At 37.1% G+C, this 22,300-nt stretch overlaps 1 protein-coding gene across 2 annotated transcripts; it reads left to right on the top strand.

The window, feature by feature from the left end:
* Positions 1-115: 115 nt before the first annotated feature.
* Positions 116-21,761, top strand: DNA2 (DNA replication helicase/nuclease 2). Of its 2 annotated transcripts, none has more exons than XM_032994561.2 (21): positions 116-227; positions 1,032-1,211; positions 2,249-2,432; positions 3,834-3,979; positions 5,536-5,661; positions 6,524-6,743; positions 7,284-7,401; positions 7,708-7,870; positions 9,140-9,334; positions 10,308-10,538; positions 11,025-11,141; positions 11,290-11,399; positions 12,445-12,554; positions 13,514-13,738; positions 14,833-15,026; positions 15,130-15,219; positions 15,307-15,499; positions 18,704-18,793; positions 19,399-19,581; positions 19,710-19,856; positions 20,536-21,761. In XM_032994561.2, the coding sequence occupies exons 1-21, from the start codon at positions 217-219 to the stop codon at positions 20,590-20,592; spliced, it is 3,090 nt and encodes a 1,029-aa protein (XP_032850452.2). In that variant the 5' UTR covers positions 116-216; the 3' UTR covers positions 20,593-21,761. The 2 variants fall into 2 exon arrangements, with proteins under 2 accessions (XP_032850452.2, XP_032850451.2); XM_032994560.2 differs by having other exon boundaries at positions 10,992-11,141.
* Positions 21,762-22,300: the final 539 nt, after the last annotated feature.

Below are 22,300 nucleotides of genomic sequence, written 5' to 3'. Positions count from 1 at the left end.
CGAGCTGGGAAGGGTGAGGGGCGGGGTTTCCCGGGAGATGGGCGGGGAGTGTGGCTGCACTGCGCATGCGCCCTGGCGGGATTTAGTGTGTGGGGGGGTGGTGGGTGTTGTGAGGCGCCCGGCTGAGGAGGGGGTGTCCCCATTTACTTGTGTGCTCGCGGCGGGTCTGGGTTGCCGCCTGGGCTGGTGGTGGAGCTGGGGCAGGGCGAGCCGTTCATGGCGGAGAGGTAGCGCTGGCGGTCGAGAACAAAGCGGGCGGAGGCGGCCGCGAGCGCGGGTCGCGGTTTGCAATTTGAAGTTACCCGTCCGCTTCGCGCCTCTCCGGCCCCGGTGGCGGGAAGGCGGGAAAGGGCTGCTGAGGGGCTGCCCCGGGGTAACGGGGGGGGGGGGGAGCCGCCGCTGCTCAGCGAGTTGCGGTGGGTAGCGCGGGCTGCAGGCGCCGGGAGCCGGTGGCGCTTGGTGTCGGGGTTGTCGGGCTGGCCTGGCCGCTCCATCTGGAAATTTGGCCGCTGGCTACTTGAAAACTGAACCTTCTAATTATGTTGAAGTTAAGTGGCGGGGGGAAAGTTAGTTCTCCGTGTTTGCTGATCGTGTGATTGTGGGGATTCTTACGTGCTTTGTTTGCGGTGTTCAAGGACCCAAGCTTTCTCACGAGTACAGGGTTGCAGTATGGTTGTAACTAGCTTTTAAATGCATATGGATATATGGACTCCAAAAGGAAGCACTACGTGCAGTAAAGAGCTATTTACTTAATATTTATGTCTCCTTCCTTATGTTTCATGTCCAAATTGTTGTTTTTTCATCCCTGTCATCCAAAGAGACAGAGCGGAAACATTATCAGAGAGAAAACTTCCTATGCTCTACATGTATAGAACTAAACCCCCACACTTAATGTATATAAAAACCGAAGAGGGTAAAAGTTGTGTTTATACTAGAAACTTTTCATCTTCTTGTGTATGAGTTAGCCATTTTCTTTTCAAATAGTGAAATAGTGTCATGTCTTTGTGTTAATTAATGAGCTGTTATTTCAGTTTTCAGAAGAAAGTGTCTGGCTCCCCTGACACAATACTTAGGAATGGGTTGAACAACAGATACCGTGTGTTGGAAGTCAGCATAATACAGAGAAATGGAAGTGATCCTGAGAAACACTTGACCCTTACAGCGTCTCAGTCACTGGACGACACAGAACTGTGCATTCTTAGGGATGGCTGGTAATACATACAGAAATGTAGATGTCTGAAAAGAGGATGAAATACTGGATTATTAAGTCAATTTTGCTTGCATTGCCTTTGAGATGAGTTTTGCTGTCTTAAAAGTGATATGAAATGCTGTAACAACCTTTATCTAATGTAATATTATCAGTATATTGGTGTAATGGATATTCATCTCGGGAGAACTGATGTCGTGTAACTTGTGTTGAGTGGATATTGCTATCTTGAAGTTTTAATTTGTACTAACAAACAGCAAGACAATAAACTTTTAGTAGGCTATTTTGTTTAAGTGTTGTCTTGCAACAATGAGAAGTGTTCTAAACGATGTGTCCTCATTGTACATATAAAGGTACAAAGCTATGTCTGAAATGTGAGGTTTTATACAGTCTCTTAAAATCACCTTAGCCTGAGCTGTACTGCAGAAGTTTTTTCAAGTAAGGCTAGGATTCTAATTCAGGTGTTTGTGCATTGCACGGTGTGTTACAGAAGAAAAGACTAGCTTAGTCTTTTGAAACACATGGGCATGCACATGGTATTTGGCACTGCTTTTCTTTTCCATGCAAGCCTGAAAGATGGGAGAAAAGCGTGAGGCTTCAGTACTGGAAGGAAAAAATAAAAAAGGTCTCGAGCCCTGACATTTCCAAATCAATAAAAATATTTTTAGATTTTGCTGAGCTTCTGAAGCAAGTAGACTTGTTAAGTAAAAATGTAGATCTCATGTAATGAAAAAATAGTACCCCAATATAAAACATAACGATACTGAAATGGCTCAATATATGGATCTGGAATGACTTTAAGTCTGCAGGATTTCCATGCATTCAAACAGTCCTGATGTGTAATCCAGTAGTCAAAAGTATGGAAGTTTTGTCAGTAAAAATTCCTTTATTCACTTTCAGAATTTATTTAGGTCAACTTCTTAAAAAGAACCACGATAACCACCTGCTTCAAAGTATGTTGAATCTGACATATTAATGTCGAATTTCTAATACCTCGTGTCTGTAGCTTGCAAATGGTTTTTCAAATGTATTGCATTATAGGGAGTCTGTTCCAGTTGTTCCGGGAGACATTATTCATTTAGAAGGGGAGCGCAGCTCCGGTACCTGGGTCATAAATGAACAGTCTGGATACCTGGTCCTTTACCCAGATCTGCTGCTTTCTGGCACTACGATATCAAATAGTATTCGATGTATGAGAAGAGCAGTGCTGAGCGAAAGATTTAGGGTAAGTGTTAATTCTAGAGTGCCAAGTGTATTAATGGGTTGCTGTTCCATTGAGACTAGAGGTTTAGCTAAATTTTAAAAGTGGCTGAGATGCTGTATTGCAAAATGTCACTATTAATTATTCGTTATATTTACGACATAGAACAATTTAGAATGGAAACTGTCTACCTCTGGTTGAACTACCCGTGTTTTTTGAGAATTGTGACTGAAATAATCCTGTATTCTTAATATAGCTAATGGAACAAAGAAATGGTCTTCCAAATTAAGATTCTGGCAACTTTTTTTATAATGTCTTGCCATGTTTTGTGTGGATATGAATCCTGTGTGAGGGATATACCTCTTGTTGATCATATGAAAACATAACCACACTTGGCCAAGATAAAAGTCTCTGAAAAAATCAGCCAATTCACTTAAGAACTGGTGTGGGCTAAGTTGGGAATCTGAATTCAGCTGCTGGAATTTGGAAAGAGGAAAAGTTTCTTGTGGTAGTGTCCTTGCTAATATGTGGGTGGCAGAGAAGCAACAGCTAAAAGTTTCAGCTGTGGAAAACTTCCCGACATGGTAGGAATATAAATTCAAATGGGGAAGAGAATTCAAATGGGGAAGAGTGGTGAGCAGGCTAGCTGGGAACCTGTGACTGAAAGAGGAGATTAAGACTGCAAAATGGTGTCAGCCCTTCATTAGAGGAGTAATGGGAGTAAGCTAATCATTTGGAAGGGACAGTGCAGAGAGTCCTGACCCTGGGGTAACACCACGCACCAGTTGCGAGTGCAACCCATAAGTGCCAGTCTGTAAAAGATACCAGTAAGTAATTAAACCACAATGATTAGATTTCCAGTTGTTTGGTGGTGGCTTGTGCAGGGGTCATAACTTACTACCACTTTAAATTCTCATGAGTCTACAGAGCCCAGTCCTGATGATGATCAGAGGGGTTTCTGAGCCATTTTGGTGATACTTGGAATAATTTTGTGAGAGTTGGTAACACAGAGGAAACTGGTTTGTGCAAAAAATAATATCTGTAAGATTGCAAAGGCAAGTATTTGGGTTAGGAAATACTGCTATTAATACTGCCCACAGGCAAAACTTGCTTAAAATTAATTCTTATCTGTGCCTTTGTTTCTCACCTGTCAATCATATAGGGATTGTATCCTAACATTATCAGGGTTGGGCTAAAAATGGGAGATGAAACAATAGGAAACACACATTTAAATTTGGCTGTTTTCACAGTCCAGTTTGAATAGGTATTAGTTAGCGAGGTGAAAGCTCTAATGATCTTGCAATTAAATAAGTGCGGTCCATCATGTGCAGCAAGTAAAAACTGGAAATTTTATAGAAAAATTAGCATGAATTAGGTGTAAATCTTCATGTATATAGATAATGTGTTATATAACCTCTGTTTCAGGCCTCAGAGTCTGGTTCACGCCAAACACTCATTGGTACAATTCTTCATGAAATTTTCCAGCAATCAGTAACAAATAACTTGACACAAGAAAAAGTAGAACAACTAGCAAATAAAATTGTGTATGGACAAAAGTATCTTAAAGAAATGTAAGTACCATAGCAGGTATCTTATGTGTGAAAGACAGGGTAGGAACACTTGAACTAGCTGACTAAGTTATAATTTAAAAAAGTGTAGCACTAGTCATTTGGCAGAAACTTCTCCCCATACCTTGCTTAATGAAACGGGTATGTTTTAGTAAGATAATTTTCTGCTTCATAATGTAATTTAATTTACCCTCCCTGCTGAGCTACTTTTATAGATCCCCAAACTATGCTTCTGGAGTAACTATATGCAGTTAGGTTTTTTTTTCTTTCGGGCCAAGCGTGTTGACGTGTTGGTGTCTGTAACATCAGATTTGCAGGCATCTACCAGAACTGAGTTAAATGTGATGAGCATAATTCATTTTGATCCTTAGGAGATGAACTAGAAACTTGTGACTGACCAAGCATTGAGACGTCTGACGTTTTCATATTCTTTATCAAGTTACTTAATGGCTCAGTTGTTAGAGGACCTTCAACTTATTTTCTCTGCAAAGCTGACGGAAATGCTAGCCAAGTAAATAGCCTTCATATTTCCGTCAGAAAATGGCAAGATGAATGGTTTTAAGATTTTATTACAGACTTGATTAAAAACTAATTCAAGTCATGTAAAAAAAAAGATTATTAGATCTAGAATATTATAAAGTGTATTTTGGGCCATGTCAATATCTGTAAACCCCAGATGAGTTGGAAGCTAAAATTGTAAGCAGATTTATTACTCTAGTTCTCTTATGAAGGTAGATGTTTCAAACTGTGACTGCTAAGATGACTTGCAGGCTTTTGTGTCTGTTTGGGCCTCTCTGAAACAGTTGATTTGCAATTCCTCTTTGCATATGTAGGCTACTATTTGTTGAGGTTGAAAAGTAAATTACATAAGTGCTGGCTGTGGCCATTTGCACTTGTATGAACCTTTTTGTGCAAAACCCACATGTATTTCTCTGTTGCTCTAGAATAATGACATTATTTCCAGTGAATGCCATCACTGAATCATCTAGTGCCACATGATTAGGCTCTGTTTAATGAGACTTCTGCTTTCTTGTGTATTTGTAACTGTAGCAACTGCAGAGGATCATGATTCCTTTCCAATTAAAATGGCCTGAAGCCTGTCAAAATGTATGTGAAGAACAAGTAGCAGATCAGTGTATTCAGACAAAAAGTAAAGGTCTTTTTAAATTTTTTTTTTTAACGTTTCCAATTTCACATAAAGCATAGGAATAGCAATTTTAAAATGCATGAGTCTGGTACTCCTTTCTTGCAGTCTATTAGTTTTGTTTCATCACATCTACTGTTCCGATGCTTTCACAGTGCTGTATCTGTCATTTCAAAAGTTACATTAGAAATGAACATAGTGTATTCTATCTCTTGTAATGGTTGCGCAGTTATAGTTTTATGAATTAATCCACTGAGTTAACTTGAATGAATCTGTCATTATCTACAATATATAGATGCTTATTAAAAGTTGGCAGTTATTTCCATTAATTTTGTTGGTACATGAGGAAAAACCTTGTTAGTACCAGTAGCAAATCTAATTCTGTTTCCTTAACGTGCATGGCTTTATTTTTTAGGTATCACTTAAATCTGAAGCAAACAGAAATAATGCAGGAAGTGGAAGAATATTTGCCATCATTTTTTAAATGGGCAGAAGACTTCATGCACAATCCAGCTAACCAAAGTAAAATGCAACTAAAATTGTAAGAAGCCAGGATTAAAAGTTAAAGCTGTTCTACCTTCTATATCTTGTTTGGTTCAATTTTAATTTATAGAATAACAGGTTTTATGCAAATCTGTTCAGTGATAATGGAGCTGATGTATGGCTTCACTGCCAAAATAGATGAGCACTGCATGTTTAGCTGCTATTAAGAGTACTGGGGAGGACGTTAAGACTGAGGGTGATCTGACATAAAAATCTTATTTGTCGTAAAATCCTTGTAAACAGTGTGGTACAAAGTAGAAATTTTGCTAAATACAATAGCAAGCATATTTGATCTACCGACTAAGCTAGAAGTTACTGTAAATATGTGCAAGACTACAAATCAGAATGTGAAACTATTTATTAATCAAATGTAATTCTTCACTAAGATAGTTTATCAGTGACATGGTGATTTTACTCAACTGCTGCTGAGCTCTTCTTGTCTATGACTTCTTGCTGTTAATTGTAATAGCCACAGAGCGTTTAAAGTTTCAGTGAACTGGCAGGTCTGGGTAAAATCTGTATGCTACTTTCCAGTGTATATCATTAAATGTTTTGAAGAAACTAAGTGTTTTAGAGTGTGGTTATTCGGAAAAGATCAAAAGCCATTAAAACTAGCTTAAGATTCTTTTCTAACTTTGAAATTTAGGTGGGTAGCAAAGCTACATGCCAATGTGCAATTTAGAGTAACTTTCTGATATGATGCTTCCTCTGTTAATGGGAAGATAGTTTGAGGGAGACTCGATGCACTTCATTTCTGAAGTTACTGCCTAAAGAGTGCCTATAATGCAAAAAAATTAACTATTTAATTACGACACATTTTAGTATTTAAACTGTTAACTTCTGATTTATTTTCTTCTTAGGTCAAGTGGTGAAAAACAAGAAGATTTGTCTTCAAGGATAGAGATTGTAGATATCTTAGACATTGAAGAGAATATCTGGTCTCCCAGGTTTGGCTTGAAGGGAAAGATTGATGTTACAGCCAGGGTGAAAATCCATCGCCGGACTGGAGTACAGTCTAGGATAATGCCATTAGAGCTCAAGTCTGGCAAGGAATCTAACTCCATAGAGCACAGGAGTCAGGTACAAAAAACAAATGTCTAATTTCTCTTATCAGTGGCTGTATATACTCTTTTATTAGATGACCCGTTTTGTCTTATGAATGTTAAAAACTCTGTATGTGATATAATCTAGATTTATGGATGGTGGCTGATCTTAACATGTCCAAAGCTGCTGATATAAAATGAAAGTGAACTGAGGAGTGAGAAATATATACATTTGCATCTTGTAAACACATTTATAGCTTTTATTCTGAAATATCTAAAATATCTGTTTTTTAGTCTCTTCCTACATTCGAACGTTAGGTTGAGGTGAAATTCTTCAGGAATCAGTGTTGTGCATCTTTCTAAATAGCTGGCCTGATCTAGAGGTAGTAGCCTTGTTGCAAGCTGTAGTTAAGGAAGATGCCTTTTAATCCTTGGTTAGGTGCTTACTACTTATGACTTCTAGATTACTTGTGATAATAATGGCTGCTTCACCATATAAAGATGAAAAAAATAAATACAGCTTATAATGTATTTTGGTTTTAATACATTGTAGTAAGTTTATATATAATGTTTGCAGGTTATTCTTTATACATTGTTGAATTTAGAACGGAGAGTAGATCCTGAATCTGGATTTCTTCTTTATCTTAAAACTGGTACTATGTACCCTGTTTCTGGAGCTCGCATGGACCGAAGAGGTAAAGTTTTTCCCCTTTCCCAGAAATCATAATTATCTTAATTAAAGTGAAGTATTTTAGTAATAGTTACAAGGTTTAATCTCATGAATATACCTGTATTTAGAGATGTATCACTGGTTATAATGTTGCTAATTCCAATAAGCTTCTGTTAAACACGTAACTGTTTTATTAATACTCCACTAAGACTTTGTTATATGAGTACTCACTTCTTAGCTGACTAAAAAGTTGACGGCTAGACACTTCTGAGTTACAAATTATTACAAACAAATCCTGAAAGATAAACTCTGTTTGTTCCTTTCTTCACAGAATTAATGAAGTTAAGAAACCATGTGGCCTTCTACTTAATGCACAGTACACATAAACCTGCCATGGGAAAACATTCACAGCTTGCTGCTTTGCCTCCTGTAATTGATGACAGTCAAGCCTGTAAATATTGCTCCCAAATACACAACTGTTTTCTATACAGCAGGTAAAAAAAAGAAGTTTGACTCGTGTTTTCAAATAAGCTTGAACAATTGTAGCTTTTGATACCGTGATTTCACTTTCGTAGTTGACAGTTTCTTATTTCACTACTGAGGACTCTGGCACCCTGAAAGAATGTTTTGTAGACCCCACTACAACTTTCATAGTACAAGTCCCTGATCTTGCAGAGACTTAATGTGTTTGCTCAGGTATACTTTCTGCAAGACAACATCTGAGATAGGTCTCAACAAAATAAATACTTGATGATGGTAATAGATTTCTGTTATATCTAAGTTAAAAATAATTATGAGGTAAAAAAGCTATGTTCTTGCAACTCTTTGAAATGGGCAGACTTTTGAGGCTGAATTATAGCTGGATAAAAAACTCTCACTTTGACTCTGTAGAAGATTGTTTCCCTGTAGGGTATCATGCAATTAATGATACTTTGATATTACTATACTGAAGTGTTATTGCATCTCTTAAAAGAGAAGTCATGAGCAAATATTTGATAAATTTTCACGTAAAGTTATTGGATTGTTTTAAAAACTGTTATAAGTTTTATCTTTATGCTGCACAAAAAACAGAACAAAAATTGTATACTGAAGAAATCAAATGAGATGTTAAGAGAGCTTTTGGGGTGATCTTGTGAAAATATAATGCCTGATTGTGTTTGAAACTGTAGGGGTAAAAGTGTGTTGAGGGAGCTAGCTTTGTGAGCAGATAGAATATGTTTCTGTAAACTAGTTTTTGTGAAATATTGCTTCTAATATTAGGTTGTTATGGGAACAGGATAATTACTAACTGGGTAACTATTCACTCCTGAACTAACTTTTTTCTCTTTGCTTGCGTTTTGTATATGTTATTGGGTATAACGTCTATTGATATTTAGTTCTGATATAAATTGACTTGTAGTCTGCTTGTGTGTTTAATAAATCCCCTCTGCTTAGCTAAATCTCAATATAGTATTCATGTGTTACCCAAAAAGGAATAAAAGATGAACTACCTAAATGTATACAGTACTATCTTTGAAATGTCTGTAATTGGTCTTTGACTGACTTACTGTCCTTAATAATTCAGAATTTCAGAGATAATGTAAAGTTATTAATATGAGATGGTTCTTGTGAACAAAAGATACAGATTCAACTTTATTTCAGAAATGATAGATTAATCTATCTAGTACGTTACATCATATATTTAGATTGGCATTATGTACATATAGACTTGCAAGAAAAAAAGATACAAGTTGACTCTTTTCTGTGTTTGGTTCTACTCCTAGAGCTGTAGAACAAAAGATGGACAGTGTGTCTCTTCTTCCTGCTATGGTACCCATTATTGAGAGAGAGACCCAGCACCTGAAGCCCTCCCACTTAGAGTATTTCAGCCTGTGGTATCTAATGTTAACGTTGGAGCTGCAAAGTGGAGAGGGTAAAAAGGGATATAAAAATATATGGATGATACCTTCCTTGGAAAGGTAAGATGCGATTTCTAGCCTGGTACAAATGATGTTCCCTTCAATAACTGGAAATGAGGCACTGTCAGTTTGTGCTTTCACCACAAGGAAAACAAGATGTTTTCTGGTGCTTGTAGAAATGGTCAAAAATGCTACTTGCAGAAGTAGGGTTTTTTGTGAGATGTGACCTAATGATGACATTAGCCTAATAGATTTACTGGTTTTATATTTGAGATATGGTATTTGTTTTTTTGTTGTTGTTAGTCCCACATAAGAAGCAACAAACTGCAGCCTCAGCCTTCAGAAGCAAAAAGTGGTATAAATCTGTTTGTGCCTCTGAGGACTGAGGCTGGGTGCTGACTGAGCCCAGCCCGTTGTGCTGGCTTCCTGAGGGCTTGCTTGACAAACAGTGGTGCACTTTGGACCACACTCTTAGGTGTGTCTATGAATGCGGATAAAATCAGACTAAGGGCGCTCTTGTTGGCTGAAGTAGCATGTTACTGTACATCACCTGGTCCAGCAGTTGTGGAAAAAATAATTGGTGGTTTGAAGGCCCATTTCAAGGTATCTGTAGAAGTGAAATACAGCTAAGTGAAACAAGCAGCTCCGTAAGCAAATATGGAACAGTTTAGTGAAGTGGATCTATATATATCAGTATTTGGGTTTTAACAGGAAAACATAGGTAAATTGAGCCTAAATACTAGAGTCTGTTGGTGGAACAAGTACATGTGTTCTACATATTTTTATAATCCTTTTCTGGTCAAAGTGGCTATCATGAAGTGATTGTTTAATCTTCCTGTTTCTCATGTGTGTTTGGGTATATATTTTTTGTGTGGTTTGTTGTTTGTTTTTTTTTTTTTTTTTTTTTTGTGTGTGTTGGCTTTGGTGGTTGGTTGTAGTTGGTATCGCTTTTTTACTTGTGTGGAGTGTTTTATGCTTCCCTTATTGAGAGGATCTTAATATTAAAATGTATTTCTTTTTCTGATATCATCAGAGAGAAGGCTGGAGATTGTGTTGGAAACATGATCAGAGTTGATGAAGTGCAGGAAATTTCTGAGGGACAGTATCTACACTTTTTCCGACGTAGAAATGGTGCCATACCTGGAACAAATCTATTGGTTGGTGATCGAGTGGTTGTGAGTGGAGAGGAAAATGGTTTACTTGGTTTGGCTACTGGCTACGTTAGAGAAGTCAGTGTGACAAAAGTCTCCTGTTTGTTGGGCAGGTAATGGAACAAAAGGAAAAATATCTGTTTGAAGACACTATGATACTGGCTTCAGGAAGGGTACTTCTAGGTGTCCAGAAAGCCCTGACATGTTCTGACTCTTCTTGCTAGGCTTGGGGAAGTAACCTTCAGAAATTATATCTTGATTAAAAATATCAGCACTTGGTCAGTCAGCATATATGCCTGTCCGTTTAACTAGGTGGCTTGAATATAAGCATTCTTGCAAACTCCATTTACTTATGTCTCCAACATGAGACTATATGGATACAGTGATTACTGTGTTAATAGTAACTTTCATTACTCAGACTGTATTGTCTTTGAATTGGGCTATGGACGTGTCTTATTTAGATCAGCTAATAGTGTGTTTCTTCTAGCTGTTATTTCACTCTGGGACCTTGGGAAGATAACACTTAGTAATAAGACTTTAATCATCAACATACTGTCTGTGAACAGGACTATTTTGTCCATGTCACTGTCATCCTTCAGGAATTTGTCAAAGCTCCCCAAGAACACCATATTTAGGTTGGATCATGAAGAAGGAGATATTGGCATGGGAGTGCCTTTTGAAAACCTTTCTAAATTGATGAAAGATTCCCCAGTCAGGTATGAAAAATCAAATTAATTTCACAGTTTCAATATTTTCAGATGAAGTTTCTCAACTGGTAACTCCTTTTTCTTGTGTTTTGTGTGTTTGTTTGTTTTTTTTTTTTTTTTTTTTTTTGGTTGTTTTTTGTTTGGTTTTAATCCGCAGTGAAAGGCTCCGTAACTTGGTAATTGACTTCCAGAAACCTCGTTTTATTCAACATTTGAGCTCTGTCCTTCCTCCAGAAGCAAAGGAAACTGTTGCAAATATTTTAAAGGGTACAAAGTTGCTTTCCTCCAAATCCTCTGTTTAGTAGTAGGTCTCTATAGCCAATGTAAGGGGGTTTTCCTACTTTGAGGTCCAGTGATAGTTTTCTGCTAAAAAATGAAAAAAGTTCTTACCTTGCATGTCTTCCTGTGATTAAATTAGTCTTAAACTGGTTGAAAGACCTGACCAGATACTTGTTTACAACTTGGTTTTACTTTTGTTAGTTGCTGTGTCTTGCAGTTTCAGACAGTGCCATAGGATTAGCTCTCTAACCTTTACACAAGGAAGGAACAGGGAAAGCTCTTGGGATAGAGGAAGCAGACAGAGGAAGTGGAATGAGATGGGTTTTGGAATATAATATAATCACTCTTGCTGACTCATTGGCTGCTCTGTAGTGTGTGATGCCTTGTGGCACTTATTTCTTTAAAAACAAAATTTATTTAGGTATGTGGCAGTGTCTCATTTGGTGAGAATATTTCCTTGTCTTATGACAGGTTGTCTGTGAAAACAGATATTTGATGGAATTGTCTTAGCGCAAAAAGAACTTTTTATAAAAACTCAGTCTGAACACTTAGCTTTTTGCATGAGCTTTACTTAGTCCGAATAGCTGGAACATGCTACTGCTTTGCATCAGACTGGGGAAAAACAGCTCTAATGTAACATTTCTTTTAAACAAGGTGGTGCTACATGTGCAATTAATTTCTCTGTGCTGTGAACTGTATGTCTGAATGTAAAAGTGGGTATGATAAAATAAAAATACCCGTACACACTGTCATATGGAGGCAATCTTTTAGTGTATTAAGAAAAGCAAGTCACAAAAAGTGTAAGAATAAAAATGTCTTCAGTGATTTATTTCAACTGTAGTGCAGACCTTGTACTATGTCTTGTGTTTTGTGTTTAATATCATTATTTCATTAGAACCTACAGACTTACTCTGCTCAATCCTCTTCTTTAAGGGCTTTAATGGAGAAGGAATTGCTAGTTTTGTTTCATTAACTTTAGCAATTACAATAATTATGAAGTGTAGACATTTCATTTTGATTTTTCTTCTTAAAGGTCTAAATAAGCCTCAGAAACAGGCAATGAAACAAGTGCTACTTTCAAAGGACTACACACTTATTGTGGGTATGCCTGGAACAGGAAAAACTACTACAATATGTGCTCTGGTAAGATTGTGTACCTTGATGTTTGAATTTTTTTTTGTGATATTTAGAGGATAACATTAAACAAACTGTGTATAAAGCATACTGTCCAAAATTAAGTATCATGACTTACTTTCCTGGTATCTGCATAATTTCAAAGAAAACACATTTCTTTTTGCTTAAGAACTTATATTTGGTAGAACTAAAAATGTATATTGTGGAGTAGGATTCTCTTTTGCTTGTGTAGGACTATATGTGGGAGGGAGGAGATTGAAGTGTGATATTTATTCACTTCTGTGACACTTGAATGTAAAATTCTTTGGCCCCAAATATCAGCAAGTCCTCAAACCTCAAGTTGCAGGTCAAAAGAGACTCCTTGGGGAAGTCAGTAACTTGTCCACTGTAAGTTGCACAAACCCACGGCGCTGAAGCTGTGTGCAGCCTGCCAGCCGTCTCCTCCAGTTGGTGGTTCTCTTTCCCCAGGAGCAGACTGTAGGAGTGTACTGGAAACAGGCTGTGGGCTGAGTGAGGTTTTTCTTGGAATAGCAGTGTCCTCTCACTTCCAGTTGTCACAAACTTGTGGGGAAAGAGGGGGGCTGGAGTGCAAACAGCTGCTGCTATTATCAGATCAGCTCGTCATGGGGAACAGTGTGGGAATGAGCTGCATGGCTTGTTCTTACAGTGGGGATCTTTAGAGCACAGTTCATTCATTTCAGTTGCAGTTTGCGAGTGTGCGTGGATGTTCTTAGCTCCCTCTGTTTGCAGTCTGCACAGTAAGCCTGCTTTTTATGGGCAGTTCTATTGCCCATATTGCTTTGACAATAGCTAACAGGCAGATATGGCTGTGAAGACCGATATTAATGAAGTTGTACTTCTTATTGGCTCCCTCCAAAACTTCTTGTATTTTTTACTTAATCAAACACTGTATTGCTGATTCTTGTACATGAACTAATTACTTCTTCTTTCCCTTTGCCACTCATTAGGTGAGGATTCTTTCTGCTTGTGGCTTCAGTGTTCTTCTGACTAGTTTTACACACACTGCTGTAGACAATATCCTGCTAAAACTAGCCAAATTCAAAGTTGGTTTCTTGCGCTTGGGGCGAGCTCAGAAGGTTCATCCAGATATACAGAAATTTACAGAAGAAGAAATTTGCAAGTCTAAATCAATTAAATCTCCAGCAGATTTGGAAGAGATCTATAACAGTCAGGTGAGAAAAGTGTGTTTGTTGTTTTTTCCTACCCCTGCAAATTATTAAGGATAATTACATTAGTATTCTGTTTGCTTGGATGCTGCAGAGAAGGAACCCATCCCAAAGGTGTGTTACAGCTGTAAGAAATCTGAGCTGAAGAAGATACTCAATCTCTGCATTGCTTCAATTTCTTTATAGTCAGTAATGACCAACATTAACAGTCTGAAAGTTGAGAAGCATTGTTTATGTCCACACAACGTAACTTATAATTGTAAATAATAAGTCCCAAAGATTCCAGTGCTGTTATTGAAGATCTTGTGTGGGGGAGTGGTAATTAACTGCTGCAACCACCTCTATCTTTATTCCCATGTTGCTGCTGTTTGTTCTTTTTTTGCCCTCCCACTTGTGCTCGTTGTGTCACTTGTACAATCAGCAGATGGGGAAGAGGAAGTGGAGTACTGTGGAGATGACCTGGCCAAACTAATTTTTCATTGAAAGATTAGTGCTGCCTGTGTGACTATTAATGCAAACCATAATGGGAGCTGGGTAAACTGAGTCAGTGGCAGCTTTAAATTCACTGAAAGAATGAAGCTTTGTGGTAGATGGGAGTAAATGCCAACTTTGCAAAGGCTGCCATATACTTTTTTTGTTAGTAGACAGTGCAGGGGAATGATTGAAGTCATAAGGGAAATGACTTAAGGTTTCATATTTTAGTCATTTTGGATTGCAGTGGAAGCACAGCAGTGGTAGGAACTGTGCTGCTGTTGTTGTTTTATCTTCTCTTTGGAATTTAAAAAACAAAGCACATAATTTGCTACAGCAGTCATTTCAGCACACTCCATGAATTGTATATGCATAGAACCTGATATCACTCTGAACACGACAGGAACAAGTTATTTACTACAGCCTGCTCTAAAGCTGTTTTTGTTTCTCACTTGCAATCAGTGCAAGAATATGTGAGGCCAATATGTATGTAAGGTATACTGGTCCATTTAGATGATTAATAATTTGCTTTATTTTACACTTCAGTTTAATGGGAAATATTATTTTTTCTTCGAACCTGGAAAATGGTGCTAAAGGATATAAGATGTACCTTATCCTTAATTTTTCAGCCAGTGGTAGCAACATCTTGCATGGGAGTAAATCACCCCATCTTTGTTCAGAAGCAATTTGATTTCTGTATTGTTGATGAAGCTTCCCAAATAAGCCAGCTCATCTGTCTGGGCCCACTGTTCTGCTCCAAAAGGTTTGTGCTGGTGGGAGATCATCAGCAGCTGCCTCCACTTGTACTGAATGCAGAAGCAAGGTAAGATAAAATGCTGCTGGACAATTATTAGTAACAGGAATTATGAGAAGGCTCTTGGAATGTTTTCACTGACATGTTGTGGGTTTGTTTTGTTTTGTAACAGAGATCTTGGCATGAGTGAAAGCTTATTCAAAAGGCTGGAACAAAACCAAAATGCTGTTGTCCAATTAACTGTGCAATACAGAATGAATAGGTATATTAAACTTTTGTTACATTGGTGTTTTAATGTGGGATTGAAGCCGCGAGATTTGGTGCCTTTTCTTGTTTTTTAAATCTTTAGGAAAATTATGTCACTGAGTAACATGTTAGTGTATGAAGGCAAACTGGAATGTGGCTCAGAGAAGGTGTCAAATGCCACTGTTAACTTACCCAACCTAAAAAAAATGAAACTGGAGCTTGGAGATGCTTCAAGAACATGGTTGAAAGAAGTACTTGATCCAGACACACCTGTGTGTTTTCTGAATACAGAGAAGGTAAAGTTTGCTATGTTCTCCTTTCAAAATTGTATTTGTGATGCCAGTTCTCAATACAGTCAATGTCTAAAACTTCAGGCAGCTTAGGTAGGGTAAAATATGTAACTTTAAAAAAAGTCTTTTTTCTAGTTATATATGAAATGTGCAACACACGAAAAGGTTGTTAGTGTAGCTGATCAGTTGGAGTGGTACACCTGCTGCTGAAAACATGGCATCTAAGAGGAGCTGAAAAGTTCAATTCAGCTATTATTCCAGAAAATATTGAATATACTGTAAACTTTGTTCTCATGTACAGAATGCAGCCCAAAGCGTGTAGCCACAGTGGATGCCCTTGCAACCATAGAGTGACTTCTTTTCCAGCAGCTGAGGGTCAGTGGTGTTGAAGCTGTGTGCCAGTGGCAGGAATAATTGTAATTCTCCATTGAATTTTGCAGATAATCTATACACCGAAGTGTGAGGAAGGAGTAAGTTGATTTAGGTGTATCCTTTTGTGGACACTCAAATTTTTGCCAGAAAAAACGAAACACTGACAGTTTTCCATCCACCAACACCCCCAAGTTCTTCTCCGCAGGGCTGTTCTCCAGCCACTCCCCCCAGCCTGTCATGTATTTTTGGAGGTTTTCTGTCTGGTTCTGGATTTTCCTGTGAAAACTCCATGTAGTAATAGAGGGGGGAAAAAACCCCACAGAACCAAACCCAACCCCAAAGCCCCCACCAAACACAAGAAGAAATAAACCTAGCGTTTGTTTTGTTTTCTTTGAATTTTGAGTGTGCATTTTCCCTGTCTGCTGTTGTTGGTAGTGTAACCAAGAAAAGTTGAAGAAACATACTTGGCAGGGTATAGTATAATAGGGGAGAAAGGAGAGGAAAAAATATCATATGACAACACGAGGAAGCTTGTATTTATTATGCTTATTTTCAAAAAAAGAATAAAGTATTGTTTCTGTTTAATAATGTGACATGTTCATGACAGTAATTGGTTATGTATTTGCTCCTTTTCTGCGAAACCCTGTATCAGTCTGCACTTCCTCTGACAGCTTGGGTCTGAATGTTGAAAAACTATAACCTTGACTTCGTGCCAGTCTTTGGAGTAATTCTAGGCTAAAGTTGATTTTGTCATGCTGTTTTTGGGGTACTATTTGAACATAATAAATACAAATGTAAGCATGTGGTATCATAAGCATAACCTAGCTTTCAGAACTTTTTCCCTCTAAAACAGTTTTTGTATAGTTTTTGGCTACATTAATGCTAGTGTGGAGAGAAACCAACTTTTCATTAAAGCAGTGCATTTCTGCTGAAGAAAACTTGAGCATGTGCAAGTTTGGAGGCTTCTTAGGTGATGTTTTCAGAATAACAAATCTTAAAAAAAAAACCAAACCAAAACAAAAACACCACACAACCAACAGCACAGCTATAACACTAGCTCTTAATTCAGTTGTGATATGACTGGTCATAACAACAGTTAGACTCCATGCATGGTAGCAGTGTAAAAACAAGTTAGCTTACACTAAGTATTGAATGTGTAGCTGTTGAGAGACAAGCTATGGAGAAACTGCTGTTTTGGAAAAGACAATTGAATCTTCTACTAAGAAATAAAATATTTTCTGCTTCTATAATCCACACAACATACTGTGAACACACTATGTTATGTGAAAGAAGCTTGGAGGACGTTGCAGAGAAATAAGATTCTTGCTGAAGTATGTAGTAACCCTGTGTAAGCACTACAACACAGACTACTTTTTTTGCACATGGCATGAATCCTAAAATAAACTTGTGGGTGCAGTAACCTACTATTAGTATATATATGCTGCTTCAAGAAGACCACTATATAGAGTTGCAGCAGTGTCACATATGGATTTGTCAATCTCTAAGTTGTTTTTTTGTTCATTTGCAGTGCTTTACTGTGCTAAGGATTGAACACAGATTACAGTTAATGAGCTATGCAGTCAGCTGCATTCCTGGATTTGTGAAGCTTTTGATGCGTTTTGTACACTGTCAGATTCTGTACCCGTGCAGCAGTACTGCTCTAGCAAGCAGACACCACTTACGTGGAATAGTCTTACGAATATTAGCGATGTATTAGTTGACCCGTATGTTAAACATTATTGAAATCTCCAAATTCAGCCATTCAGGTGATATAGAGGTGGTTGGTTGGAGAAGTAAAACTAGTTGTAATAGGATTCTGAGAGCATTGCTTTCAGCTGGACTGTATCACCTCCCATTTTTGGTGTCAACGCGGTCATAAAAATTTAGAAGGAAAACTGAACAAAGTGGCATTTAAGACAAAGTCGCTGTGTGTCACTAGTAACAGAGGCAAATAGGGGAATGGATAAAGCAGTAAATAGCATTCAGAGCTGGAAAGCATAGTCAGATTTAGTGCATGCTCAGTTTTGGATTGTTTTTAAAGAAAGAGGTTTGTTACTTGACTCCAGATGTTTAGCTGCGTGCCAGTTTACTTAAGATAACATCAGGGACGTGTTCATTACTAATGTTGCTACTTAAACTTCAGAGAAGGCAAGAGCTAAGCAAAGAGAATAAAATATAAAACTGTGATACTGAAATTACAAGAGCTTACGTCCTGGCTTTCTGGTCTCATTCATACATGATGCATGGAAAGGGAGTAAAGAGTTAAGAGACTGCAAATTCAGTGAGTACTTTTTAATTTGGAAGTTAAATTTAATACTACCATTTTGGATAGTTCTTTATGTAGGCTTTCCTATAGGTTTAAATGTAGGCTTCCAAACATTAAAAAAAAAAAAAAAACCAAACAAAAAAAAAACAACAAAAAAATCCTGTGGAAATGGGGAAATTTGCTGTAAACATCAGTGTGTGGAAAGCATTAAAATGAAAATCCCATGTAAAATATAGTTTGGTGTTTTACCTTGTCAGGCTGGGAAACGGCATTTTTTTTTTAATATGTGATATATATTGTGTGAACTGTAAAGATCAAGCTTTGGCAGTTTCTTAAGGTGACTTGCTAATACTAGAAACTCACTTCAGCGGATTGTTTCAACTTGTTTTGCAAATGCAGTGTTCTGAAGCTACAGTATAGGTTCATATTCTCTAAAATTTAGCATTTAGCCTTTACTTTTTCATTAAAACTGTTCCTATAAGAACGCATATGATATGGCAAGTTAGGGATCAGAATATAGTATGCCATTGTAGACAACAAAAGTCATTATTTTCTGCTTATTTTTTCTAAAGGTCCCAGCACCAGAACACGCAGAAAAAGGTGGTGTAAGTAATGTTACAGAAGCTAAACTAGTACTCTTCCTCACATCTTTATTTATTAAGGTATCTTTCACATTATTACATTGTTCTGAGGGACACCTTTTACGTTGCTATAGTAATGGCGACTATATGTCTTGGGTTATTCTTTCAGAAATAACTTTAAGGATAAATTAAAGGTTGACTGCATGTCAGTATAGTGGGAAGCTTGAGGGTCTGTATTCAGTTCCTTGTCCTTTGCCTGGTTGGATTTGGAATACAAAAAAAACTGAATGCCAGATTATTTTAAGAGATGAGGACTTCCTGTGAGGGAGGGAAGAGGATTTACCTTTCTTCTTTATTTCAGCTAGTCAACTTCAGGAGTAGTACAGACTAGGAGTTCTGCATGTTCACGTCACAGTTTGAGGAAGAAAAATGAGGATTTCAAGGATATGTGTCTTTGTACTAGTTAAGACAAAGTTTGGCAGCTTGCAGTAACTAATATTTTCTACTTTCTTTTGTGAGTCCCAGTTATACATAGTTTCATTCACAGCTTAGTGTAGACATAATATCTTGCAGCATTTAAAAATAAAAAAAAGAAAAAAAATTCTTGAGGGTCTTCTGAAAGTAATGAGTATCCCAAGCTAGCTGCAGTGACAATTTTTTTTTCCTTCTGTTTCTTCTTCATTCAGGCTGGCTGTAAACCTTCAGACATTGGCATTATATCACCATACAGACATCAATTGAAAACAATCACTGATTTAATGACAAAATTGAAGGAGAACAGAGTGGAAGTCAACACAGTAGACAAATACCAAGGCAGAGACAAAAGTATCATAATCGTATCTTTTGTTAGAAACAGTTATGATGAAAATGTAAGTTGGTCATATTAACTTTCAGTCAACTTTAATAGTTAAAATCCTCATTTTCAAAATGTATCCATCTACAGTAAATCTTGAATTTTAAGTAAGAAAATTAAAAGCAAATTATTTTTTTTTAACAGCTTGGCACCCTCCTGAAGGACTGGCGACGTCTTAATGTTGCTATCACAAGAGCCAAGCACAAACTAATCATGGTGGGCTGTGTTCCGTCCCTGTGCCGCTATCCTCCCTTGGAGAAGCTGCTCTGCCATTTGCAGTCTGAGGCAATGATATCCTTTTCCTCCACGCTGCTTTGTGAAAGGGGAAAGGTAAGACTGGTTTCTTGAGGTTAGAGATAAGGACGGGTAGATCTTAAATAATTTAGGTTACACCTGTGACACTGATTGGCAACACAGTACAAAATGTGCCAGTTCAATATGCCAAAAATGTACTTGGGATCAAGCTAATGGATGGATCTAGAACCTTCAGTGTCTTCAAATGTAGAAATAAAAGTCCATGCTCATTTGTGAGTCAACCTTGACATAATTTCTTTTAATTTTGAGGCCTGAAATTTTAATGTTCAGTGCTTTTGCATTCATCGTCATAGTTTCTTGGCAACTTAATGTCAATGTGATCAGTCTTCCTTGGAAGTACTGTGCATTTAAACACATCTGGTGAGAGAACAGTTCATGAATGATATTGTTAGAATGGAAGATGGTGTAACTTTCAGAGGACTTGTCATTTTTGTCATTTTTTTTTTTCTCTCTGGCATTGTACTGAGTTTGCTCTAGCTATGACTGTTTCCAGCTCCTATTTAAATAGGGAAAAACCTCCTTAGTGGCTTTCTATACCAATACATATGGAAACAGGTTCTGTTTTGTTTTTGGTGTTTTTTTTTTTTTTTTGGTGTTTTTTTTTTTTTGTTGTGAAGGTGATATGTTGTATCAAAATGCTTCCTTAACTTGCTACATCTTCAGTCTTCCAGCAGGGGCTCATGAAAGTATCCACAAGTGTAACATTTTGTGATTGTGAAGATGGAGAGTTTTACAGGCATTTGGGTATTTTCTTCTGGTGCTGCTGGATGTAAATAGTTTGTGGGGTACAAATGTGCACTGGTTAATCTGAATGACAATTTTAAACAATTTTAAAGGTTTCTTTCAGTAAAATAACAATACACATTTCTTTAAGCTGACTGTTAAGATGGTCATTTTAGTATGGGTGTATGTGTAACAAACCAGAAATATGAACTGTTGTGTTCATTATATGAACTGTTGTGTTCATTCAGATACTGGATAGCTACTTCATTATTCACTTTTATCTTGATAAGCAGTTACCTGCAGAAGTGAATGGGGAAACACTTGAGGCAGAGGAGGGGACTAAACCAATACTGCACTGAGTCATATTTTTCTGCACTCAGTTCGGTTTCAAAGACTTTAAAAAGTAGTTTACGTGCAGTAATTCCATTTATTAGAATTCCTAAGTAAGATGCTGTGTTGTACTGTTTGGAAAACAATTAGGAAAATATTCTTTCCCTTCTTCAATGCCTCACATTCTTCTTTGAAGTGTACTTTTGCTTTTTAAAATACTCGTCTTTTACCATTTCATACATAATGTAATTAATCTTTAATGAAGATCTCTTGATGACTTCCCTAATTCCTTGATTTTGCATGCACTTGGGAGAAATGTGATGTTGATTCACATAATTCCCTTTTATGAACTAAAGTATTTAGCAGAGAATTCTGTTGAAGTGAAATGCTGCCAAGTTGAACATCACAGTAAAACTCTGGTTTCAGTTTATCTGATCTGTAGTCTTTTCAAAATTCCTGAGAAACAAAACTAGAGATTCGGCTCAATGACCAAGTTTACATGCTCAGGTTGTATTTTTAGTAAAGATGATAGCATAAGTACAATACAAAATATCCTTCACTTGACAGATCTGTTATAGTTATATACTACCTCATACTCTAGACTATTACTGAGAAGTTTCTATCCAAGATTGCTAGTGGAAACATAAATTTTTTTGATACTTCAAAATCATTAGTATTTGTTTCTCTTGGATCAACGTCATGTGGTTGTGTGCATGCAATTGCAGACAAACTTCTAGATGTTAAATGTGGGCCTTTTCACTGTTTTAAACTGTTCCCTAACTTTTGTAATGTTTGAAATAATAAAAATTTAATGTTGGTTTTGTTATAGTTGTGTTTACTTTGTTAATACTTTGCTCTATATAATACAGATCTTTTTGAACAGCACACAAAATTTGAGTAGTTGACAGGATATTCTGTTTCTCGGTTGAAAATACATGCTTTTTCAACTGTGTGTGTTCTTTTGGTCTTCAAAAGATCAAAATAATTAGGGTGAAAAATACTCTTATTCCAGTAGTAATTTCAGAATAGCATTTCTTTGTGTAGGAAAGTTTTTCTTTCTATGCTTAGGATCTAGGTGTACAAAAGTCTTAAGATTTAGCTTATCTATTTTCTTACACCAAATTACACTTTTCCTGTAAATGATCTGCATGCTATTAAAAAGTTAATAAATAAATTAAAGGTACTGCCATCCCTCCACAAAGTTGCCTGAGAGTCACAAGAACAATCCAATATTTCCTTATTTACTTTTAAAGTGTGTCCTTTCTTCTTTTTCCATGGTAAAAATTAGACTGAGCAGAGATGTACAGATGAAACCATGTTTTAGTCTGCTAGTTGCAAAGAAAATTGCAATGTCGTTCTCTACAATG

The sequence above is a fragment of the Tyto alba genome, unplaced genomic scaffold, assembly GCF_018691265.1.
Source record: "Tyto alba isolate M040663 unplaced genomic scaffold, T.alba_DEE_v4.0 Super-Scaffold_1, whole genome shotgun sequence".
Taxonomy (NCBI): Eukaryota; Metazoa; Chordata; class Aves; order Strigiformes; family Tytonidae; genus Tyto; species Tyto alba.
The sequence above is the reverse complement of the archived record's forward strand: the minus strand, read 5'-3'. Positions and strand labels throughout refer to the sequence as shown.

Bases quoted from the DNA above. Each gene is read 5' to 3' on its own strand.
- DNA2 (XM_032994560.2), top strand. The intron at 11,142-11,289 runs GTATGAAAAATC...TTTAATCCGCAG, and splicing joins ATGAAAGATTCCCCAGTCAG to TGAAAGGCTCCGTAACTTGG. The intron at 19,857-20,535 runs ATATCCTTTTCC...TTAACTTGCTAC, and splicing joins ATTTGCAGTCTGAGGCAATG to ATCTTCAGTCTTCCAGCAGG.